This window comes from Ipomoea nil, unplaced genomic scaffold (assembly GCF_001879475.1).
Source record: "Ipomoea nil cultivar Tokyo-kokei standard unplaced genomic scaffold, Asagao_1.1 scaffold1110, whole genome shotgun sequence".
Classification (NCBI taxonomy): Eukaryota; Viridiplantae; Streptophyta; class Magnoliopsida; order Solanales; family Convolvulaceae; genus Ipomoea; species Ipomoea nil.
In genome coordinates this window covers 468,311-495,708 of record NW_017617538.1, presented here as the reverse complement: position 1 = coordinate 495,708, position 27,398 = coordinate 468,311, and the positions used below count along the sequence as shown (strand labels likewise).

General features: G+C 37.3%; 1 protein-coding gene and 1 long non-coding RNA gene across 2 annotated transcripts; both read left to right on the top strand.

Moving 5' to 3' along the window:
* Positions 1 to 2,292: 2,292 nt before the first annotated feature.
* On the top strand, positions 2,293 to 19,139 carry LOC109183347. Its single transcript, XR_002054523.1, has 3 exons — positions 2,293 to 2,303; positions 7,828 to 7,829; positions 18,898 to 19,139. It is a non-coding gene; the product is annotated as an uncharacterized LOC109183347 (long non-coding RNA).
* A 5,403-nt stretch (positions 19,140 to 24,542) lies between these two features.
* Positions 24,543 to 25,193, top strand: LOC109183331 (protein starmaker-like). The gene has a single exon (XM_019333417.1). The coding sequence runs from the start codon at positions 24,543 to 24,545 to the stop codon at positions 25,191 to 25,193; it is 651 nt and encodes a 216-aa protein (XP_019188962.1).
* Positions 25,194 to 27,398: the final 2,205 nt, after the last annotated feature.

The following is a 27,398-nucleotide window of genomic DNA, read 5'->3' as shown; positions in this document are numbered from 1 at the left end:
GCTTCATGAGATAGAGCTGCTCAATGTGAATGTGGGTTGCACCATGTATACAATATGTACTATTTATAGATAATTTTTCACCAAAATTTAGTTTCAAAATTATGTACTTGTTGAACACCATGCTTTGCTTCTGCTGTAAGTTTGGAAATTAATGTATCTGTCGTACCTCTCAACTATTTATTGGAAAATGGACAACAGCTGTAAGTCAATGCAGCAGTAATTAAATTTGTCAGACTAAGAAATATATTTTGAAGAAGAAATTTAGAATTTAGAATTAAAAAAAGGCAGAATAATTTGGGCGGGAAAATGGAGCTTTCTTATTGGCTGAAATTTAGTGACTTTTATATGTATATAGATGATCTGAATTGCCTAGAGAGCGCGATTAAACTTGATAATATTGAAACAGTATTTGTTAGGATCAAATACTTACCATTATTTCAAAAGTTTTATTTAAGAAAAAATTTCAATTTTGGTCACATGACTATAGGGGCATTGTTAATTTTAGCACCTGACTTTTAAAAGTGTCAATTTAGTACCTTGACTATGTAATTTTTGTCAATTTTGGTCACTCCGGCCGAATTGACGGTCAAATTTGGCCGGAAAAATTTAATCAAACATTTAGTCTATAATCTGAGGGGCAAAATCGTCTTTTGATCCTTTCTAGACTAAATGTTGGATTAAACTTTTCCGGCCAAATTTGACCGTCAATTTGGCCGGAGTGACCAAAATTGACAAAAATTACATAGTCAATGGACTAAATTGACATTTTTAAAAGTCAGGTGTTGAAATTAACAATGCCCCTATAGTCATGTGACCAAAATTGAAATTTTCTCTTTTATTTAATAACAAAGTCGTAACTTTATTTTTTTATATACTTGTGACAAAAGGTGGAATTGCCCATTGTCCCAGGTGCCTCCACACCGCAGCTTGACAGTTTGTGGAGGGATAAATCATGGTGACTCAACTGAACAACAGATGATTGACTTTTGCTCATATGCACAAGGAGCCCCTCCCGCACTGCTGATGGTGAGACTCGATCCTTGGTTTATTATGTTTATTTCTTTATACTTACGTAACAATCATCGCCACATTTTGATGACAAAATATTAGATTCAACCTTTCAAACCTCCGTTCAACAATTCTTCCCCAATAGTTGTTCGCCTTAATTGTATAACATGACGGGTCAAATAGTGTTTACCACTACACTAATTAGGGTGTGTTTGGTTGGTGGGTTTTGCCCATAGGAATGGGTATGAAAGTGATTGTTGTTGTTTGGTTGATAGGTTTTTAGAACACCACTATGGGTTTCGAATACCTCATCAATTGAAAAACCCATACCCAAATAGAATAAGGGTTTCATTCCCTTATTCATTTTCAAGCACTACTATTAGTAACCATTCTCATTCCACCATACTACCAAACATGTTAAATACTTTCACCAAAACCCATTACCATTATTACCAAGTATTTGATATCCATTTCGATTCCGATTCCTATGTGCGAACCAAACACACCCTAAGAGTTAAAGTAACTAATGAAGCTAGAACCAACTTCATTTTTATATACTTTCATAGTAACTATTATTACATTTTAATATATGCCTGAACTTGTCCCTATAGTCCTCCACCCAACAACTTCTCACGTATCTTGTACTGTAGTAGCGGCAACAAGTTGCGCAGTGCTCACACATAGTGGCTCGATCGTCGTTAATTCTGTATGAAGCATACACAAGACTACAAGAGAAGTGGACTTTAAGGACTTAAGGCGAACCATAGTAGATGGATAATTATTTAAAGTGACTTAATTTCACATGAGATCCACTGAATATAATGATTTTGCTACGTTTAGTCCTAAATTTTTAAATTGATCATTTGTGATCTTTTGACTTTCAAATTTAACCAGTCGTGGTTCAAGTTAACCATTCATGGTCCTTCAACTTTCAAAATTTAACCACCCGTGGTCCTCTTGAAAGGATCATGGTTGGTTAAATTTCAAAAGTTGGAGGACCATGGATGATTGACTTGAATCACGAATGGTTAAATTTAAAAGTCGAAGGACCACAAATGATCAATTTGAAATTTTTTGACTAAACGTGATAAAATCATTATACTCGGAGGACCTCATATGGTAATAACTCTTATTTAAAGTGAGTTCGTAGATTGAAGTGGGCATAATTATCCCAACAATGCCCATAAAATTTTTCAAAATAATCCTAGCCTACCTGAAGTTGCAAAAAAAAAATCCATAATTCTTATCCCAAATTCACATATATAAATAAATCACATCCAATAGTCAAATCATCAGTTGTAATATCAGGGTCCACCTTATAAGGTGGACCCTAGTTCTAAATTGTGTATTTTTAGTATTGGAATTGTGAACATTTATAATATAAATTGTGTTTTTAAGTTTTGAGAATTTGTGAATACAATAAGGATCATCATAAATTGTGAATTTTTAAAAGATAAATTGTGAAGTTAACATTTAGTAGTTAAATTGTGTATCTTTGAACCTAGATCCATCTTATAAGGTAGACTCGAATCCACAAAATAATTTGCCTCAGACCATATTTCACAAACGCAAAAAGAAGAAAAAAAAAAAAGAAGAAAAAAAGATCGATTCTAAAACAAAATTCAGGATATAATGTAGTAATCCCTAGTTGGTAGTTCATACATGTATGTTTTGGCGGGCATGGAATAACGTTAATTAGCGAATAGATGTTTAATTTTGTACTTTTATGCTGTTGCGTAACTTTAATTCTTTAATTAAAATTTGTTGTCTCAAATATTAAAACCCTGCTACCTCTTGATAACGATTTTCATTTTATCCTCATACACTCATCAGATAAAAAACACATTAGTTCTGTTTTAGATAGGCATGCAATATAGGGGAGGGTAACATCTCTTTGATAAAAATGTGGACATACTCACACCCTTCATTTTGAAAAGTTAAAAATTAAGACAACTTTCAAGTTTGCAATAATTATAAAATGAATCTTGCTCTTAAATTTTTTAATAATTATAAAATTGACTATTTTTGTTTTCAAAAACCCTTAATCATTGATGAACCCTAATGAATAGTTGAGATCAGTCCTCACATTTTACTATATATATGAGGGTTCAGGACTTCCGGTGATGAGGACATGTTTATGGACTGATATGATTAAACTATTTGGATAGATCAACAATTGAGGATTGCTAAAAAAAAAGTGGAGTCAGTTTTATAAATATTAGGAAAAATGGTCAAATATGCCCTCAAACTTTTGTTAAAGAGTCAATTAGCCCCTCCAACTTTTTGATGCAATGAAACTCAAAGACAGGTAAATGACCTGATATCAAAGGTCATTCAAGATCCGGCATATTTCTGATGTATTTCCGACATATTTTCCGACAAAAATGACCGGCGTTCGGTCGCCGGTCACTCTCCGGCGATCGCCTTCTCCGGTTGAGAAAGCCACCACAATGGTGGCCTTCTCAACTGGAGAAGGCAACCAGATCTGGGTTGCCTTTTCCAATTGAGAAGGCAACCCAGATCTGGGTTGCCTTTTCCGGTAGAGAAGGCGATTGTCGGAGAGTGACCAACGATCGGTCGTCGGTTATTTTTACTGGAAAATACGTCAGAAATACGCCGGATCTTGAATGACTTTTGATAGCAGGTCATTTACCTGTATATTGGGCTTCATTGCATCAAAATTGATTGTTTATGGGTGTAATTGCACCTTTAAAAAGTTGAAGGGGCTAATTGACTCATTAACAAAAGTTTGAGGGCCTATTTGACCATTTTCCCTAAATATTATAAAGAGTTAATTCTATTTTTGGTATTAGATTTATAGGTGACATTACACATTTAATTTTTTTTTTTTTTAAAACATCCACTTTTGGTCCTAGTATTATTGTGGCATACCATTTTTAGCCACCTATCAACAAAATAATTTAAATGTCATTAAATACAATGGCATTTCGATTTTCAATCATGAATTTTTTTTTTTAAAACATAAACATAAACAAAAAAATATAGCGAGTTAACTTACTTTGTATAAAAAAAAGATCAAAATGTCTTTGTATTTAACGGTATTTCAACGATTTTGTTGATGGGAGACAAAAAATGATTATGTCACAATAATATTAGGACCAAATGAGGATATTTTGATAAAAAATGACTAAAAGTGAACTGCAACATATAAATTATAATGGAATTAACTCATATTATAAACTTTAAAACTTTACAATATTTGTAAAATTGATCCATATTTATTTTAAACTAAAATCATCAACGATGAACCTAATGAGTAACTGTGATCTGTCCTTACTTTTTTCAGGAAGATATTATTCTTATTTGAATATGTCCCTATTTATTCTCGTTTCCTTGTGCAATCCATCAAAATTTGTTGCCATCCAAGCCATGCAACTACTGATGTTTAGTGTGATGAGCTTATGTAACGTACTCTCATCTATGGTTATCTTCTTAAAGACCACCTCTAAATCGCTCTCGCAATTTGAAACCACCATTATCAACTATTATATTATCTTTTCAATTTGGGGAATTCTACAAGCGATAGAGATAAGTAGATAAGCCTAAATAATAAAGATAATTAAACTTGGGGTGTGTTTGGTTGGTGGGTTTTGCACATAGGAATGGGTATGAAAGTGATTGTTGTTGTTTGGTTGATAGGTTTTTAGAACGCTACTATGAGTTTCGAATACCCCATCAATTGAAAAACACATACCCAAATACAATAAGGGTTTCATTCCCTTATTCATTTTCAAGCACTACTATTAGTAACCATTCTCATTCCACCCTACTACCAAACATGTTAAATACTTTCACCAAATCCCATTACCATTACCAAGTATTTGATACCCATTCTGATTCCGATTCCTATGTGCGAACCAAACACACCCTTGGATCATATCGCCAGCTCCTTAATCTATCACTGCCAAATCTTAATATCATTTCGTGAGGTGAATGCATGCGTATTTAACTTGACTACTTAGCTTTTGTATCAACAATTATTTTTCTAAAAAAAATAAATAAAATGAATATTTTCTTCCGTGGATATATATTCCCTAGCTGCTCATTAAATAGGTAACCATCATTAAGACAAAAAGAAACGTAGTTTTATTTGTCTCGGATAGCATTTTATATTGTTTTTAATTGAGCAACTTTCACTTTTAGTCCTGCACTATTGTGATATTGTCACATATAGTTATACTCTTTTAGTTTTGTCACATATACACATGGACCGGGCCGGAAATTCTGTTGAGCGGGGGCGAAGAAGCAGGGATAGGTCCATAATTTTTTTCGAATGAAGGAAAAACATGAAAACAAAAAGAGGTGAAGGCAAAACATGAAAACAAAAGAGATAACTTAAAAAAAAAAAAAAAAACATTACGCAAGAAATTTAGGTGTGTGTGTGTGCGCGTGTGGGGAGGGGGGGGGGGGGGGGGAAGAGGGGTTGTGTGTGTGCGTGTGTTATAAAAGCTATTAAAGGAGCCAAGAGAAACTGTGATATTATAAAAGCTATTAAAGGAGCCAAGAGAAACTGTGAAACTGTCAATAAAGGATTCAAAACTTGAACCTTCATTTTAACCAAACATGTGCTCTACCAACTAATCTAACTCACTTCTTATTAACATTCAATTCATTTGTTTATTTATACTAATACTAAAACTTGTACTATATATACATATATACCATACAAAGGTTATATATGAGTTAGAGGTGGGGGAGGCCGGAGGTGACCACCCCCCCCCCCCCGCCCCCCCGCGCCCCACCTTGGCTCCGTCCATGATTATATACATCTTTGACTTTGATTTCCTAGCCACATTTAATTATCATTTTAAAATTTTGTTATTTCATCATTTAATAAATATGACAAATATGGAATTTCATCATTTAATTAAAAGAGTTTACAATATATGGTGACTACGTAACAATCTTATTTTTGTAAAACAGAAAAAATTATCTATAGTGTGTTGGTAATTGAAAGAACAATTATTTTCGTTTATATGTTTACATATTATTAGTCAAATCATTTTTTATATTATAGTTTTATATACTAAAGCAATAATATTTCTAAGAGCATTCGAAACATTCCTATTAGCATATTGTCAAAACTTCATTAGTTTACAAAAATTAAATATTATTTTATTTTATTCTAGCGGATTGAATGTTAAAAAAAAAAATGGTCTCTTATATACCATCATAATTCAATATTTTGATTAGTTATATGATATCCCAAAATTTAAGAATTTAAAAAATAAAATACATACAATAACAATTAAAAAAGTTTTTTTTTCCTCAAAATACACTGCTGAAAATTATGAAATTTCCGACCACCTGAAAATGATCTTAAATCAAGTTGAAAGCCTTGTTCCGGCCACTTTTGGTATCCGGAAAAACCTTTATTGCTATTTCCGACCACTTTTTGCTTTCGACTTGATATAAGATCACTTTCAGGTGGTCGAAAATTTCATAATTTCCAGTAGTGATATAATTTAAATTAAATACATAATTAAAAAACTTTTGATAATTATAAATACCATTGAATTATAAATTTGAAAGTGAAATGTAAGGTTAATATAAAAGGTTAATTATGTATGCGTCTATAATGAAAATGATAGAATATATAATGAATTTATGTATGCAAAACGAATAAAACTAAATTTTCCTTCTAATTTTGCCACATAATATTCACATTTTGATGTCTATAATATATATATATATATATATATATATATATATATATATATATATATATATATATATATGTTGGGAAGAAAGCTCGCAAGAATATATAATTAGCACAATGAAAATAAATAAACGGCACCAAGAATTTTAACGTGGAAAAACCTCCTCAAGGCAAGGAGTAAAAAACCACGGGCACAAGCCAGTAAACCTTCCACTATATAGATAATGGGTACAACAGAGGAGGCTTCTCTAATTCAACGATTAGAGGCAACACAAAATACAAGAGAAAATAACATACCCCGAGGCACAAGAATTTCTACGAAATCCACCAACTTCTTCTCGGCTAATTTTCTCACACTTGTATATCTCAACAAATTTTCTCTCCTCTCTTTTTCTTCTTCTTGAACTCTCTCATATCCAAGGTAGCCAAATCCATGGCCTTTATATAGGCTTTACAAAGCCAACTCTTTTGTCTTTTCATTTGCCCACTTTAATCTCCCATTAAGTGGACATGAAGGAAGTCATTAATCAAAAAACCTTTCACTTCATCTTCCAAGCTTAATTGTTAAGCTTTTGGTCACCACCCTACCCACATTGGTGGGACCATCTAGCAACAAACTCCCCCTCACGCCAATGTGGGAGGGACTTGCATCCCTGCAGCTGAACGACATATCTCAAGCTTTTCCCTTGGTAATGACTTTGTTAACATGTCAGACCCATTTTCATCTGTATGGATCTTTACAAGTTGTAACTGGTTCATCTCCAAAACATCTCGTATCCAGTGATATCTTACATCGATATGTTTCGATCTTGAATGGAAAGAGGAATTCTTACCAAGGTGTATAGCACTCTGACTATCACAAAATAACTCATATTTGTCTTGTTTGATCCCGAGTTCTTGAAGAAATTTCTTCATCCATAGCAACTATTTACAAGCTTCAGTTGCTGCAATAAACTCAGCCTCTGTGGTAGAAAGTGCAACACACTTTTGTAACTTAGACTGCCATGATACTGCTCCCTCTGCAAATGTTATTAGATATCCCGAAGTCGACTTTCTAGAGTCAATGTCACCTGCCATGTCTGCATCTGTGTATCCAACCAACATAGACTTACTAGAACCAAAACATAAGCATAATTTAGAAGTACCTCTAAGATATCTGAAAATCCATTTAACAGCCATCCAATGTTCCTTGCCAGGATTAGAAAGGAACCTACTGACAACGCCAACTGCATGAGCAATATCTGGCCTTGTACATACCATAGCATACATTAAACTACCAACTGCTGAATTGTAAGGGACTTGTTGCATACTTGCCTTTTCTTCCTCTGTAGAAGGACTTTGCTTACTACTTAATTTAAAGTGATTAGCAAGAGGAGAACTAACCGCTTTAGCATTGTCCATGTTAAACCTACAAAGTATTTTCTCAATGTACTTTTCCTGAGACAACCACAACTTTCTGGCATTCCTGTCTCGTGTAATTCTTATCCCAAGAATCTGTTTTGCTGGCCCCAAGTCTTTCATAGCAAAAGACTTGCTCAACTGTTCCTTTAGTTGCTTAATTCTAGAAGCACTCTTGCCGAAGATCAACATATCATCAACGTACAACAGGAGAATAATAAAATCATCATCAGAGAGTTTTTGAAAGAACACACAATGGTCAGAAGTAGTCTTCATGTAACCTTGCTTCGCCATAACTGACTCAAACTTCTTGTACCACTGCCTTGGTGCCTGTTTTAAGCCATATAGACTCTTCTTTAGCTTACAGACATAGTCCTCTTTTCCCTTGACTTCAAAACCTTCTGGTTGCTCCATGTATATTTCTTCATCCAAATCACCATGAAGAAAAGCAGTCTTTACATCCATTTGCTCAATTTCTAAATCTAGGCTGGCTGCTAGTCCAAGAACAACACGGATGGAAGACATTTTAACAACTGGAGAAAATATCTCATCAAAGTCAATACCTTTTCTCTGGTTGAATCCCTTGACAACCAGTCTAGCTTTGTACCTTGGTCGTGAGGAGTGTTCTTCCTGCTTCACTCTGTACACCCACTTGTTTGTCAAAGCTCTCTTACCTTTAGGTAGCTTTACTAACTCAAATGTATTATTCTCATACAAGGATTTCATCTCATCTTTCATGGCTTCAATCCACTTTTCCTTGTGTTCATCCTCCACAGCTTCTGCATAACATTCTGGTTCACCATTATCAAAAAAATTAATTTCATAAATATCAGAAGAGTACCTTGTGGAAGGCTGTCTAACTCTTGAACTTCTTCGAAGCTGAGGTGGAGTTGAAGCTTCTGGAACTGGGAGTTCATCATCATTAATGGAAGCATCAGTAACATCTTGCTGCTCAATTTGGTCATCCTCTCCAACCTCTTCAGGAACCACTGTTGGAGGTACTATCTCAGTATCAACTGAATCACCGTTATGAGATCCCAATTCTTTAACCCGGTCAATATCCTCTATGGTTTGATTATCCACGAACACAGCATCTCGACTTCTCACAAGCTTCTTTTCAACTGGATCATAAAATCTGTAACCAAAGTCATCTAGACAATAGCCAATAAAGACACACTGTCGTGTCTTAACATCAAGTTTCGATCTTTCATCTTTCGGAATGTGCACAAATGCTTTGCACCTGAAGACACGTAGATAATCATAGGAAACATCATTTCCTGTCCATACCCGATTTGGTATGTCAAACCTTAAAGGAGCACATGGTGAGAGATTCAACACATGCGCAACAGTACTTAGTGCCTCAGCCCAGAATGTCTTTGGTAACTTTGCATGTGCCAAAAAACATCTAACTCTCTCAATCAAAGTCCTGTTCATCCTCTCAGCAACACCATTTAACTGATGAGTCTTTGGTGGTGTTTTCTTATGGCGAATACCCTGCTCTACGCAATACCTATTGAGTGGCCCAATATACTCTCCTCCATTATCTGACTTTATGCATTTTAGCTTCTTCCCAGTCTGTCTCTCAACTAGGGCATGAAATTGCTTGAATATGTCCACAACTTGACTTTTATGCCTCAAAGAAAACCCATAATTTCCTTGAGTAGTCATCAATGAAGGTAACAAAATAGCGAGCACCACCAAGTGACCTAGTTTTGAAAGGTCCACACACATCAGAGTGTATCAGTTCCAATACCTCTGGTTTCTTCTTAGTCTTAGCAGAACTTTTAAAGGATACTCGGTTCTGCTTCCCTGCTAGACAATGAGCACACCTCTTCAAATGAACATTGTTCAACCCAGCTAAGCTCTTTTTTCTGACCAGCATGGACATCCTCTCCTCAGATATATGTGCAAGCCTCTTATGCCATATATCATTCGTATCATCGTTCTCAACCGTATTGACAATATTTCCTGAGATCTTGGCCTGTAAAACATAAAGTGTAGAACACTTTGTGCCTCGAGCCACAACTAGAGAACCTCTTGTGAGTTTCCATTGGCCATTTTGGAAAGTATTACAATACCCTTCATCATCTAATTTTCCAGCAGAAATTAAATTATACCTGATATCTGGAACATGCTAACTTGGTGCCATTGTTGGTTTCTAACTGAACATCGCCAACACCAACAATCTTTGCATTGCCATCATTGCCCATTTTCACAACTCCAAAATCACCTGTTGCATAACTAACAAAAAAATCCTTTCGAGCTGTAGCATGAATGGATGCACCACTATCAATTACCCAGTTTGTATCATGACTTGCCAAATTAATGGCATCTGTGTCACCATCATAGAAGATAAGAAAATCATGTTCAACTGTAGCAGCTACACTATCATCATCACTACCATTATTCTTTTCAGAGTCTTTATTTTTCTGATTTTCTTTCTTCCGTAGTCGGCAAAATTTCTTAATATGCCCCTTTTTGTGACAATGATAACATTCAACATTAGCAAATTTATTAGATTTACCTCTACTGTTATCTCTGTTTTTATCTTTACTCCTTGGACCCTTGCTTTGACTTCTCCCCCTATTTGTTGTAGCCAAGACCTCTGAATGTTGAGAGGAAGTACCTTGTGACCTTCGTCTCATCTCTTCATTCAGGACACCACTTTTAACAAGTTCCATCGTTACAACACCGTTAGGAGCAGAATTAGTCAAAGAAATTTTTAAAGTTTCCCAAGAATCCGGCAATGATGCTAGTACCATAAGAGCAAGGACCTCATCATCAAAATTTACTCCCATACCTAACAATTGATCAACAATCCCTTGAAAATCATTCAAGTGATCCGCAACAGAACTACCCTCGTTATATCTCAACTGCACCAATTTTGTGAGATAAAACAGTTTGTTGTTGCCAGTCTTTGAAGCATATAAATCTTCAAGTTTACTCCACAGTGTCCTTGCGTGGGTTTCACTACAAATATGATTATACACATTATCTTCAACAAATTGCCGAATAAAACCAAATACCTGTTCATGCTCAAAGGCCCACTCTTCATCTGATTTATTTTCAGGTTTCTGGGTAGCAAACACGTGTAAATGCAACTTCATCACATATAGTAGATCTTTTATCTTATTTCTCCATATGTGATAATTTGTGCCATTCAAACTTGTAATTCTATTGAACTTTCCTTCCATAGCTTCGCACTTGAACAAGGCTCTGATACCAGTTGTTGGGAAGAAAGCTCGCAAGAATATATAATTAGCACAATGAAAATAAATAAACGGCACCAAGAATTTTAACGTGGAAAAACCTCCTCAAGGCAAGGAGTAAAAAACCACGGGCACAAGCCAGTAAACCTTCCACTATATAGATAATGGGTACAACAGAGGAGGCTTCTCTAATTCAACGATTAGAGGCAACACAAAATACAAGAGAAAATAACATACCCCGAGGCACAAGAATTTCTACGAAATCCACCAACTTCTTCTCGGCTAATTTTCTCACACTTGTATATCTCAACAAATTTTCTCTCCTCTCTTTTTCTTCTTCTTGAACTCTCTCATATCCAAGGTAGCCAAATCCATGGCCTTTATATAGGCTTTACAAAGCCAACTCTTTTGTCTTTTCATTTGCCCACTTTAATCTCCCATTAAGTGGACATGAATGAAGCCATTAATCAAAAAACCTTTCACTTCATCTTCCAAGCTTAATTGTTAAGCTTTTGGTCACCACCCTACCCACATTGGTGGGACCATCTAGCAACAATATATATATATATATATATATATATATATATATATATATATATATATATATATATATATATATATAAAAGCTACCATGAATTGTCCAACTCCATCCAGCATTAAAAACAAAACTTATTAATTAAATATAAAATAAATTAATGAAATATTACCATGTTAGGAGGTGAAATAGGAGAGAAATGAAGCACTATAACATTCATGCATATTTTCAAAAAATAAAATAAAATTTATTTGCATAAGTGTATACATTATATGTGTTATCAATCATGAATAATATTGTGGGGTGGACATTTTTGTAAGTTTTTGTAGAGGTTTCTTCAAAAAAAAAAAAAAAAGGTTTTTTTTTAGAGGTAAGGCATTATATTCTAAATCATTATGAGTACAATATTTTTTTTGGGAGGGGAGAATGGGGACCCCAAAAGCTCAATCGTTATGCTGTGTAACTGTGTGCACCATGTATGGTGCACACGGTTGTGAACGACGCCGTTTTACTATGGTGGAGTAACGGTGCTGGCACCGTTTAATTCCACCAATTAATTTTTTGTTTTTGTGTTTTTTAAACTCCACCAATCAGAATATATAGTTCACTAATTCTGGATATATAGTTCACTAATTCTGGATATATAGTTCACTAATTCTGGATATATAGTTCATTAATTCTGTATGTATAGTTCATTAATTTTGGATATATAGTTCACTAATTCTGAATTTATAGTTCATTAATTCTGAATATATAGTTTACTCATTCTGAATACACAGACGCATCGAAATGCCATAAGTCAAAACAGAGTACCAGTAACCGGTGTAGATATATAATTCACTAGTTCTGGATATATAGTTCATTAATTCTGGATATATATTTCAAATTATGCACAGCATAACGCCGTTAACGGCAATCAAAAATGATTTTTTTTTAAAAGTCGGACGGAGTCGTTTTTAATCAAAACGACACTGTTTTACAACCATGTGCATCATGCATGATGCACACGGTTGCACATCATAATTTGCACCAAATGCTTGACTAGTTTGAAGCTCTCATAATGTTCCAATCTTTCACAAGGTTCTCAAGGACATCACTCGGTGGCCTCTCGAACTCAATCCAATCGCATCGCTTTTTTATGACATGTTTAGCAAGAGTATCAGCCACACAATTATGCTCACGGGGATATGGGAAATTTTTATTTCCCAATCCCTGCTTATCTAACTTTTACATGCATGGATGATATTCCTACAGGGGCCACTCAGATTATTATCACCATTCTTATTGATCCAACCAACCACCTCTTTAGCATCACTTTTGATCCACACTTTAGTAATACTTTTAAGAGTTAATTCCAGCAATGGTCCTTTGACTATAGTGATTTTCCAAATTTAGTCCTTGTCTTTTAATTTGGACGAATTAAACCCTTGACTATCAAAATCGTTCCACTATTAGTCCTTCCGTGAACTTACCGTTAGTTAGATGTTAAAAGCAGGGATAAAAACGTCTATTCATATGATGGGTCTCTTCTTCCCATTCGTTTCAATGGCGTTAATGGTTCTAAAAGCAGGATTTTGAGTTCAAGTATTTGAATGCAGCATAAGAGCTCCTTAAGGAGGTAGATATTGTCACCAAAGGAATAAAAACTAACGCTGAATCAACCAAAGGTGCTGATTCTCAAGACAAAGTATTGACCGAAGGGTCTTACAACTCTAACACAGGTGGCCGCCGCTGCCGCACAAGCGGTGGATATCAGCTAGACCCAGTTCAGCATTTCGTCCAGCCACCACTAATCATCCGTAGGCCCAACAAAATAGAAGAGAGAAAAAAGGAAACCAGTCTCTTGATCTTGAAATTGAGTAAAAGTAACACCAAAAAAGAAGAAAGAAAAAACGAAACCTCAGTACACGCGTCTTGATCAAGGGAACACATTAGTGGGTTTTAGACTTCTTAAGAGACCGGAGATGCTCTACTGGAAAAGATATTGCAAAGAAGTTTGGATTGTGGCACGTTAGATACCGAGATGATGGCCATATCGAGTGGATCTGTAGGAGGCACATGCACATGCACATGGTAAACCAAAATTACTTCATTTGCTCTCATGTGCATGTTGAAGTAGCAATTTGAAGATATGTTGTAGTGTTAGGAACATATGTATTAGGATTTTGATGATACCAATGTAACTTAGAAGTAGACCCCTAAATTCTTATCATTTATTTAGCTACCTTCGTCTTAGACGAAAGGTACCATAATTTACTATGTAATTCGTGTTAAGTTAGTCAAACACACGAAACCGATGGGTCCAAGACAGTCAAGACCGCGAAATGGTTTCGCAAGGAGTTAGGCAAAATGATGTCAATGAGAACTGTGGAGGGCAAGGACGTGAAGGGAAAAGCAAAGAAATAACTTTCTTTCGTTTAATGTTTTTCAATGTACTCTCATATGATGTTTCTCTCTAATCATCATCAATAAATATCCTCTCATTGCATCTTGCCGAAACTTTACTTGTTTCGTCTTTTATCTAACTCAAAATGGTGCCAAGCGAAATGACAAAACGAGAGAAGTAAATCTTTATTTGATTTACTTTATCTTTTGAGCATGCTATGTCACATCTATCTCATTTCGTCAGTAATCTTCTTCCGAAACATTGGAACTCTATATCTTTGTGTGTCTAGTCTTTCACACATGGGATATGTGTCAGACCTCGGTATGAACGGCCATTCTTGCCTATAAATAGACACATCTTGCAATAGAATGACCATTCCATTTCTTGACAATGGATAAGGGAAAGAAAAAGATCTCCTCCTCTGTATCCTTGCCGAAGAAAGACCTGAAAGAAGTTCAAGATATGTTCAAATCTCTTAGCCTATCTACTGAGCATGGAGAAAGCTCTCATGGATCGACTGCCAAAAAGCTTCACTTGACTATTCTGCAGAATGTTCGTCCTCCACTTGGTCCATCCAATCTTACGATGGATGCTTTTAAGGAAGATCCATCTTACATCATGTGGAAGAATTTCTGTGAAGAGGAGACCCATGAAACTGAGGAAGATCCGCTCAAAAAGAAAGTGAGAAGGACTTAAGCGTCACATTGTTCTATGTAATGATGTAGGACGAGAGATGATTGTAACTATGTCTATGTTCGTCTGTGTAATAATTCATCCCTATGTTTCGTGTGCTCTCTCTCTACAAATGAATCGTGGTCACGAAACTGTCTTAACCGAGACTTTCTACAGTTGGTCACATCATGAAAATCTTTATTTGACTCTCGTGACAAATCACATGTCTCTTAGACGATAAATGCACTGACGGTTACTTGGAAATGAGAGGTTATACCCTAACCATTCGATGGAGTTGATCGAAGTGATCGTGTGGCGACAAAACTCGGCCCACTACCCCATGCCCTTCTGTCAGTCGATGCGACAGGCATTTAATGCGGGTGTTTTGCACTCAAGTGCTTTTCTCTCTCATATTTAATTGGGAATGATCAAAATTGATCTGATACTGGCCTTATCAGAATCACTTACCATATCAGAATACCTTATTGGTAGAATGAGAAGAGTCACTCTCATTCAAATTCAAATACAGGCCGGGTTACCTGGGTAAATATCTTGGCCCATGCGAAAACCCATTGAAAAATCCTCCCCTTGATAACCTAAACCATCATCTCCCTATCACTTTTCCAAACCTTTACGAAAATTCTCCAATACTCTAAGTCTACAATCCTCTCCGTGATCATCCACTCTCCCTCCCAAACCTAGAAAACACATACCTCCATATCTTACACCATGGCAAAGAAATCCAAAGCTTCAGTATCGGATGTTGAACAGGAAACGCCGACAACAATGGTGATACCCAGCTTTCCAACTCCGACATCAACTTTATTGAGTCAAGGGTTCCATTCATCATAGGCGGGTGTATGTGGGATGCTCATGGTTTTCTTGAGTATGTCCTTGACAGATCATTTGGAGAGAACGTCATTCATCTCTTGAAAGAGAGTGGGTTGTACAACTTTGTAACCCACCTATATACGTACTGGTTTCCGGTGGACGTCGCTCAGTTCTACTTGAACGATAGAGTATCCGCCGATGGTTCTGAAATCTCATCGGAAGTCAATCGCACCGCCATAACACTAACCGTTGAAGACGCGAGGAAGTCTTTTAACTTCCTGGACCGTGATGAGACATACCATTCTGACTTCTCTGGTTATTACTACGAACAGAATGCATTTTATGAGAAGATCAAAAATAAACAAGGACCAACCAAGATCACCTGGCCCTTAAAGAAGAAATGGTTTCGCTTAGACTACGAATTCACTGTTGACATATTCAACAAAATCGTAGAACACAAGACTTCGGGGACAGACGATGTAACCAAGGACAAGTTGAAAATGCTACACCGCCTTTCTTGGGGAATACAAAGTGGACTGGTTGAAAGTTGTCTTTAATCAACTTCGCCACGTCATCATCTATGGTCGATCATCACCAGGAGACATTACAAAGAAAATTGGCTATGGCTTTCTGGTAAGCCATCTTCTCGCCACTAAGAAAGTTCCCCTACGCGCTGGAGTCTCCCCTGGACGAAAGGTATGTCACATGAAATCCAAACCGTCTGGATATGACAAGCAGAAAGCACTGGAACTAGGATTACTGTTGGAATCGGTGAAAAAGGAACGTAAGTCCAAAAGAGCCAAAGAAGCTGATGATGATCTGCCCAAGGCCAAGAAACCGAAGAAAGATAAAGTCTCCCTCGCACAGTCAACGAAAGTTCCATCTGACGCTCTGCCAATTCCCGAGACCACAAAACCAGAACCTCCAGCTGATACCAAGAAAGAAAATCTTCAAAAGACACCCCAAATTTCGTCAACAGAAACCTATTGTTATTGATGATTCTTCCGAAGGAGAAGATGTCGCTCTATCCAGCCCTGTACAAGCATCGAAAGGTCATCCTCCTACGTCCAGCTTGAGAGAAAAGTTGAAAAAGAAGTCTGCATCTTCTCAGGGGGAAGAAAAGAAACAAGATCCATCTCGAAAAACCTCGAAGAAGCGACAGACGAGATCTGAAAGTGCAGAGAGCTTGAGGCAGATTCCCTTACCACAAGAACCCATCTCGGCAGAGCAACTCAACACGAGTTTGACACAAGAACCTGCTGAGGTGGAAAAGGATGCTCGTGAACCTCCAGTTCCCACTGACCACTTAAGTCTCCCACAAGAACCTGGCTTGCCAGAAGAGACGAGAGAAGTGGTCAATGATCAAGTTGTTCTATCAACACCTGTTGCCGAAACTTCCCTCCCACAAGAACCTACCCGTGCAGAGTAGATAGCTCTTATTCTGACACAAGAACCTGCTATGGTAGACGAGGACGAAAGTGTGCCACAATCTTCAAATCACTTAAGTCTCCCACAAGAACCCGGTCAGCCAGCCGAGACGAGAGAAGTGATTCCACAACCTGAAACCAATCCAAAAGAAGCAATACCTGGACCTGAAGCTATTCCACAGCCTGCCTTATACGAAGAGACGAGCAATTGTACCTGTGACAGAAGCTGCTCAAGACCCTCCTCCATCAAGAGACCAACTGCTTCAACTCTCAATTGAAACTGACTTCAAGAAAGTCATGTAGTGGCAAAAATGGCGAACTTCACCTCTGCAAACATTCCTTGAAACTTTTGACGAAGAAGATTTTGCTCTTGACTGGCTTGGCACATGATTGTAGCAAAAATGAGTGATGGTGAGTGTACGGGTGTGTAATGTCGTCCTCAGGGATTGGGGGTTATGGCACGCAATATGCAATCACAATAAACTAGGCACTAGCATAAAAAAACCGACAAGAAGCTAAGCAAACCATAACAAGGTTGAGACTACGGTAACTAAACAAAGTAATACAAACACATATTAACAAGATATAAACACGGAACAAAGAAATAGGACTCAAGCTAGGGAGCATTATCATCTAGATGCTTCAACAACCTATGGATTAGGGAGAACAAATAACAAAGAGTCAAGTGGGAAATGCACGTAGGTATCCTAGTCTACGAACCATTCTCGTGATTAATAAACAAGGATTAGAACAAGGAATTTCCCTACTTTCGTGGTGAATCAATTCCAAGTCCATCAAGCACACAAAGCATCTAAAGCCCCCCAATTTCCCCTATTTTCGTAGGAAGAAATCGGGTCTATGCAAGGGGTGGCTTGGATTCATCACTCAACTCTCGTTGAGGCAAGGAATCCTCCAAAAACAAGCTAATGAATGTTTACATCAAACATTAACAAGATATCAATACAAAACCTTCACAAACACATGAACCCTAGGTTAGAGTTCTTCCCCTTTTTTGCAATAATCACAAATCAAGCATCAAGATAGATAATACAACCCTAACTCAAGTTCATAAACTAACTACTCATGATTAAATAGCATAAAGAACACAAAAACACAAGCATTAAACATAAATCTAGCAAAAGAAAGAGATAAAAGGAAGAAAGCTTCTCTATTGAAAATGGATGGTGGAATCTTGAAATGTTGGAATCCAAGCTTCAAATCCAAGATTACAAGCTTCAAAAGTGTTAAGAAACATAAATCTAAGCCTAATCTAACCTAAAAATATGAAGGGAAGTAAATGAGAGTGTCTAGGGTTCTAACAAGAGTCAAAACCAAGTAGAAATGACTAAAATCGCGCCTATATAGTGGACAGAGCATAGTGGGACGCCCTCAGGGATGGGCGTACGCTAGGGGGTACGATTTTTGGTGCATTTCCAGTGAAAACTGGATCAGGGAGAAGAGATGCGTACTGGCATGCGTACGGGCGTACGAGGCTGCTGAAAACAGAATTCTGTGCACTTGTCTTAACTTCTAGGCTATTTTTCTCATCTAAAACCATTTTATTGGTACTTATGGTATTCAACAAAGTTGTATCCCTTTAAGTTTTCTTTCCAATGGTGCAATAATCACTCCATTTGGACATATCTAGGCCGAGATATGGTAAAAAAACCAAACAGTGTCCGAAATGAGCGAAAATTACAATGTCTTGATCTTTTGCTCCTCTTTTGTTTTGATTTGCCCAAATGACTAAGACCATTGAATACACCACTCTTAGGCTCCCTTGGAAGTATTTTGTCCATCCTCTTAACTTCTCATTGGCTCCCATGGACTCCTAATGCATCCAAAATGCTCCATTTGACTCCAATGTCCACCAAAATGCCTGAAAATACTCATCTTTGTTTCCAAACAAAACTCCTAGCAAAATAACACAATTTAATCATAATCTCATGAAATTTAGAATGACCTATAAGCAAAATGACTTAGTGAAAGGGAGGAAAATATAGACAAATAAGCACTTATCAACTCCCCCACACTTAAACATTTGTTTGTCCTCAAGCAAAGACAAGAAATAAATCATCATCCTAGCAATGAAATTGATCATATTCCCAATTTGCACAACCAATCAAACCACAATTCAACTTGTTACAACACAACTTGTTTCAAGAATCACCTTAGCTTGGCACACAAGTTCCATTCTCAAGCCAATAACCAAGCACCAAAACCATTAAAGTACGTGAGGATCAAGTGTGCACAAATGCTAAGTTGAGATTATGCAAAACTTGGCTTTGAATGAGATTCCATAGGCTTGCCCTTCATACTCCTACTAGTTCAACTCCAAGATTGCATGCTAAGATCAAGTAGGACTTTTATTTGGCTTGTAATGGGGCTAAGGGTGAAAGGTTAACAAAAAAGGGGCAAGGAAAATAAACAAAAGGAGAGAACTTCACATTTATTCACAATTGGGGCTAGAAGAGATATGACATTTATGGACAAAGGAGAAATTTACAATTGACACAAAGCAACACTCTAAAGAGGTGGGGGTTGAGTACAACTTTCAACACAAACTAGAATCATGCTTCAAACTTTTATTCTTCTTCATTTTCTTTTTATTTTTCTCCTTTCATCACTTTTTCAACACTTTTTTTTCTCAATTTTCTCAACATCATTTTTTCATTTTTTTTTTCAAATCAACCAACAAACTTATTCAATGAATCAAGACCCCCCACACTTAGACAAAAATTATCAAGAGGATTGCTAACAAAACAAGCTCCAATAAAGATCTCTTCAAAGACAAAGAATAAATGCTCTATTCTCTCAAGGGTGAAGGAAATATTTTTGGCTAAGGGTTGAAGGTTAAAAGATGAGGGTTAACACAAGGAAAAACAAACACAAAGAAGGGACAAGTGCTTAGCACTTATTAAACAAACACAAAAGGCTCAACGGGGACAACTAGAGGTAAACACATCTGTAAAGGTTAGGCTCGAAAGGCTCGGGCTAAACAAAAATGGCCTAAATCATTTCTAAACATGCAAATCTTAGACTTCACTTGAAGAGTAATGAGGCAAGTTCTAGCAAAACAACCATGACCGGAATCTCACATAAGCCATCACTAGCAATGCATAACACACAAGATCAAGAATTGATTCAATTATTAAGTGGTTAACAAGGTTATTGGCAAGAGAATAGATCAACCATGTATTACCCCTTGGCTCATTAATCACAAGTTGAATTGCAACAAGTTCCACCAAAACAAACCACCAACCAACAAAGAGGGAGTAATCACTACTTCAAGCAAGGAAAGACAATTTATTCAATATTATGCACAATGAGTCATCCAAGCAAAGTTTTTTTTTTTAAATCAATTTTTTTTATAGAAAACACCCAAATTATCCCCTCCCCCACACTTAAAGGATACATCGTCCTCGATGTGAAAGACAACAAAGAACAAGGGGGGAAGGATAGCACAATAAGCACAAGGAGCACAATCTCTACTATCTACACCAAGTAAGGCACTATACACAATTAAAGAAAGTAGAGAAGGTAGATGAGACTCCCCTAATGAATCTTCTTGTGTCAAAGAATCATCATGAAGCCTTCTTGGAATTGAGCATACTCCTTGGTGTCATTCATAGAGTCAAGAGCATATAGACATGAAAGCACAAGTGAAAGCAAGATATATCAAAAATAAAAGTGTAAAGAAAAATAAAGAAGAAATTAAAGTGCAATAAAATTAAAGATAACATGGGGTGCCTCCCATGAAGCGCTAAGTTTAACGTCGCTAGCTCGACTCAACCTCTCAAGGAACTATCCATGGATGAACGGATGAAGATGAGTTCCTTTTCTCCATCCACTTTCTCTTCAATAAATGTCATTAAATGTCGGGCATTAAGGAACTCCTTTAAGCTCAAAAGTAGCATATTCTCCTCAAAGAAATTGCAATGATCCACTTCCAAGAATATGCTATCTTCTTCAATTTTCACCTCTTTTTCTTCTACATTTTCTTCAACCTTTTTCTTCCAAATAGCACTTCAAGTGGTGGCCACCAATATGTTCCCTTAAGCTCAACATCACCACTTCAAAACTTAAGCATTGATGTTTCTTGAACTCAAAATTCAATCTTACTCTTTCCTCAAACCCATTTTTAATCCATAAGTCAACCAATGATTTCTTTCTAAACTTTGGATCTAGATAGTATCCATGAGCTTGATCATTTCCTTGGTCTCCACTTCTTTTCTCTTCTTGACTTTCCTTTTCATTGGCAAGTAAGGAGATTCTTGGGTCTTTCTCATGCACCAATAAGAAGTTGCAATCCTTTGATTCAAATATTGGCCAATGTGGGCCAAAACTCTCAAGAACATTGACACCTCCCGGTTCCCAAACTCTTGAAAAATTCTCACCGAAGAAGGAGTTTTCATCAATTGAAGGAGTTTCCTCAATCACTTCATGTATTCTATCAATCACAATCTCCTCTTCTACCGGGGGATTTTGGAGTTATTCATTGCCCCCATTTTCAACTTCCTCCTTACCACCATTCCCTTGCAACTCTCCATTTTCTCCCCAACTTGGTGTCTCCATCTCAATGCATTGGTCATATACCTCATCATCTTCATCTTCACCATCAATGTCCTCACCTCGCTTTTTATTTTCTTCAACCACATGACCTTCATTTGGCAAGAGCAACTCTTGTAGAACATCTACATTGGAAGACAATTCTTGAACGGGTTCTTGAGTTGTCAAACCTTGTATTTGAGCCATCATGTTGTCTAGTTGAACTTGTTTCTCATTCAATTGCATAAGCATGTTGGCCATCATCAACTTCATCTCGGGATCTTGATCAAATGGTTGGCATTCTTGTTGAGGTTCTTGATATAGTAGCTCTTGAGGTTCCCATTGATTATTGGCATACTCTTCTTCACTCGGTCTCATGGGATAGCCCTCATCCTCAATGTCACCATCGGGTACAATAGTGACTCCCCAACGCCTAGCCAATGCTAAGGTCTCCTCATCTAATTCATACCTTCCAACACTTGGTGAGTGGGTGTGATGATCATATGGGGGTTGAGTGTCTTGGGGGTATGGTGTGTAATGAATGGGTGAAGGGTATGGATTTGGAGAGTAATCTTGTGGTGGGAAAAGATGTTGAGGTGGATTGTAGTCTTGTGAACATTGAGGGTATTGATCATTAAAAGCATATTGAGGATCTTGGTTTGTTGAGGATAAAAATTATGGTATAGAGGTTGGGAATGACAAGGTAAGTCTTGGTAGGATTGTGATGGGCAAGGATTTTGGAATTGAGCATCATGGTAGCTATTTGGAGGTGGGGCTTGAGGTGTACAAGGATTAACGGATGGAACATTATAGTATCCTTGTTGAGGCATGTAGTCTCCAAAGCCTCCATAAGATTGAGAGTTGTAATATCCTCCTTGATCCATCTTGAAAAATTTCTTTCAATCAAACTTAAAGATATAGACTTGTAAGCACTTAATCACAACACAAATAAACAAAACAAAAATTAAAAGCTTAGTCTCCTAAAATTCCCTAAACTCCAATTCTAGTAAAACAAGCAATCACATAAAACCACCAAATTGCCATTCCCCAGCAACGGCGCCAATTTTTTTATTGTAGCAAAAATGAGTGATGGTGAGTGCACGGGTGTGTAATGTCGTCCTCAGGGGATTAGGGTTATGGCACGCAATATGCAATCACAATAAACTAGGCACTAGCATAAGGAAACCAACAAGAAGCTAAGCAAACCATAACAAGGTTGAGACTACGGTAACTAAACAAAGTAATACAAACACATATTAACAAGATATAAACACGAAACAAAGAAATAGGACTCAAGCTAGGGAGCATTATCATCTAGATGCTTCAACAACCTATGGATTAGGGAGAACAAATAACATAGAGTCAAGTGGGAATTGCACGTAGGTATCCTAGTCTACGAACCATTCTCGTGATTAATAAACAAGGATTAGAACAAGGAATTTCCCCACTTTCGTGGTGAATCAATTCCAAGTCCATCAAGCACACAAAGCATCTAAAGCCCCCCAATTTCCCCTATTTTCGTAGGAAGAAATCGGGTCTATGCAAGGGGTGGCTTGGATTCATCACCCACCTATCGTTGAGGCAAGGAATCCTCCAAAAACAAGCTAATGAATGTTTACATCAAACATTAACAAGATATCAATACAAAACCTTCACAAACACATGAACCCTAGGTTAGAGTTCTTCCCCTTTTTTGCAATAATCACAAATCAAGCATCAAGATAGATAATACAACCCTAACTCAAGTCCATAAACTAACTACTCATGATTAAATAGCATAAAGAACACAAAAACACAAGTATTAAACATAAATCTAGCAAAAGAAAGAGATAAAAGGAAGAAAGCTTCTCTATTGAAAATGGATGGTGGAATCTTGAAATGTTGGAATCCAAGCTTCAAATCCAAGATTACAAGCTTCAAAAGTGTTAAGAAAAACAAATCTAAGCCTAATCTAACCTAAATATATGAAGGGAAGTAAATGAGAGTGTCTAGGGTTCTAACAAGAGTCAAAACCAAGTAGAAATGACTAAAATCGCGCCTATATAGTGGACAGAGCATAGTGGGACGCCCTCAGGGATGGGCGTACGCCAGGGGCTACGATTTTTGGTGCATTTCCAGTGAAAACTGGATCAGGGAGAAGAGATGCGTACTGGCATGCGTACGGGCGTACGAGGCTGCTGAAAACAGAATTCTGCGCACTTGTCTTGACTTCTAGGCTATATTTCCCATCTAAAACCATTTTATTTGCACTTCTGGTCTTCAACAAAGTTGTAGCTCTTTAAGTTGTCTTTCCAATGGTGCAAGAATCACTCCATTTGGACATTTCTAGGCCGAGATATGGTCAAAAAACCGAACAGTGTCCGAAATGAGCGAAAATTACAATGTCTTGATCTTTTACTCCTCTTTTGTTTTGATTTGCCCAAATGACTAAGACCATTGAATACACCACTCTTAGGCTCCCTTGGAAGTATTTTGTCTATCCTCTTAACTTCTCATTGGCTCCCATGGACTCCTAATGCATCCAAAATGCTCCATTTGACTCCAATGTCCACAAAATGCCTAAATACTCATCTTTGTTTCCAAACAAAACTCCTAGCAAAATAACACAATTTAATCATAATCTCATGAAATTTGGAATGATCTATAAGCAAAATGACTTAGTGAAACGGAGAAAAATATAGACAAATAAGCACTTATCAGCACACGAGACGTTTACAATGCCATACGCCTCGAAACCATCAACTGGGTGTATTCTTACAAAGTGACCAACCGCTCTCTTGGAAAAGACAAAGTTCATCTCTGCATTGAACTAAATAAGCCACCTTTGGATCCAGCTTTTGAAGAAGAAATGAAAGAGTTCAGATATGTTCTTTTCTTATCCAAAGTAAAAACGGAGTTAGAAAGGACTCATCAGAATGATCCTGCCTGCAATGTTAGCGGATCCAAGGATGACGAAGGAAAAGAAATTGAAGATGTTGTTGAAGACGAAAGAACAAATGCAGAAAATGAAAGCAGTGAGACTAATTCTGAAGAGTCTCCCAATGACGAAAACAATGATGGTGACAATGGTAGCGGAGACGACAAAGATGATGAAAGTGATGATGAAGATGACGCTGATGAAGAAGATGATGAGAAGAAGGACGACGATGATGAACATGATGATGATGATTCAAGTAATGATGATGACGATGATGGCAATTCGGGCTATGATAGCGAATCTCCTATCATTGGCAACATCGAATACATACCTGATAGATCCGCCGCTCCTTGCTCATCTCCACCCAAGGACAATCCCCCTTGTGATCCGTCTCACTCTATGCCTCCACCAAGACACAGTGAAGCTGTTGCAAATCAAGCTCGTGATGATAAAATGGAAGCATCACCTCGTGATGAAACACTGGAAGCATCACCTCGAGCAATGCCGTTTGTCTTTGAACATAGAAGTGCTCTTCGAAGACCTATGCTCCTTTTTCCCGAAAGAGGTCCCACTCTCGAGTAGCTTGATCTCGAGAACATTATGCATCAGATGCTGAACACAGTCCGTCAGGCCGAACTTATACATCAGCAATACCTAATTCATCGAGAGCATGACGCCCTAACCTTAGCCAGATTGTGTGATAAGATGGACAAATGAAAACAAACTCTCAGCAACAAACGAGCTCGTCTACTGTCGATTTCCAAGAGAAGATAACACAGGACCTCCATCGTCAAAGTGATCTTCTCGACAAGATTGCAAAAGAACAGCACGCTCTTAAACTCTCCCAATTCGGCCTCAAAGAGAGAGTTGACCTTGCCTGCACAAAGGTCGACTTAGGGCATGACAACATGTTTCGGATGGGAGAATATCAGCTCACTATGCTCGAGTATGTCAAGGATGTCCTTAATGCGGTTAACAGTCTAACCAGGTTTTCTGCCTCCCCGTGTGCTGATGCCAAAAAAGGGGAAAAGAAAAGAAAGGATGACGATAAGGACGAAGACAGAAATAGATCACCACCTCGTCCCGGTGAATCTAGGAGAAACAGTGAAGGAAGAACCACGAGACATGAAGAAAGAAGAAGCTCACCAAGACATGAAGAAAGAAGAAGCTCACCAAGAAACACGAGATCGTCGCCTCCAGCATCCAGATCTCGACAACAACATTCTTCAAGATCCAGACAACATCCCATCAAACCTCGTCAATCTTTCGGATCCATCTCTGAGTTCTCATTCTTCGGGAAAACGAACAGAGAGAAAAAGAACCTTCGCCAAAGGCTGATGCGAAAGGACACTGTAACCATAAACGCCACAGGAAACTTCCTTATTTACCAACCGTATGAAGAAGGAAGTGGAAAACGCTTTGAAGGGTACAACATACCTGTGTGGATGAAGAAGAGAGACAACTACTTTAGGCAAGTCCATCAGAGCCAAAGGAATGAAGAAATCAAGAAAGCAAATCTTGAGCTATGGAATAAGCAAGAAGAGGCGAGACTTGCCAGAGAAAAGGAGATGATTGAGCGAGAAAGGATAAAGGAGAACATAAAGGATGTAACGAAAGTCAAGAAAGATGCTGAATCAGGAGTCAAATATAATGCTGCATTCAAGATCCACACAGAATCAGGGAAGAACTACACCGAAGGGATGCACTCGTTTGAGCTCATTGTCTGGTGGATCTCGGCATTATTGAAGGAGAAAACATCCTCGAAGCATACAATAACTATGTGAGTTGCAACATTAAAGGAAAATATAAAGACCTCGTCAGAGAGAATCCAATCTGAAAATTCAGAGAGCACATAAACCGAGAAATTGACATGGACAGAATGCTCAAGCAACAAAAGGAAAGAGATGACAATGAACGAAAGGAGGCCCAGCTACAGAAGGCGAAACTTTTAGATATGTAAAAGTTTTCTCAACCACATGCCTTTGACAATATTTTATAAGTGCTTTTGATCTTTATAAAAGTCATCTTTTGGTTCTATCTATCGTGTCTCTATCTAAGTTACCTGTTATATTTATTTGTATTTTTAATAATTCTTAGAAACTGAATGTAAACTCTTCTGTTTGTCTATTTTGAAATGAAAAATCTCTTATGGGACAATTATTGGCCTTATAAGCAGAGTATAGGTTTTGGCATCATCAAAAAGTGGGAAATTGTTAGGAACATATGTATTAGGATTTTGATGATACCAATGTAACTTAGAAGTAGACCCCTAACTTTTTTTCATTTATTTAGCTACCTTCGTCTTAGACGAAAGGTACCATAACTCACTATGTAATTCGTGTTAAGTTAGTCAAACACACGAAACCGAGTTATGATCTTTTAGTTAGGACGAAAGAAGAGCTGTTTAATGAAGCAGAACCACATCTCAGACGGACCACGAATGAACAGATGATCCCTTACAATCGAAAGCAGAAACCGAAAGAAATCTTCCGACCAGAGACATTATATCTAAAGTTCAGACTACCAAGACAGTCCATCTTCTCTCAACTCAAGAAGAATGTTGTCAAATGTCTCAGCTGATGGATCATCCTAGGAATAAGTATTCCAAGAATGAGAGCACGCTTATCTAGGTGCATTAAATGCCATAGTACCACTTTTCAGAACTAAAAGACAAAACATGCAGGAGTTATTGTCTCCAACGTCTATATGGTACAGCTGCATTTAATGAAGCAATAAATGCACCAGGCTCTCCAGTCTTTAACCATTGGATAATAGGTTTGAAATATC

What these genes read in the sequence shown, in the direction of transcription:
- LOC109183331 (XM_019333417.1), top strand. Translation starts at nt 24,543, where the DNA reads ATGAAAGAGTTCAGATATGTTCTTTTCTTATCCAAAGTAAAAACGGAG.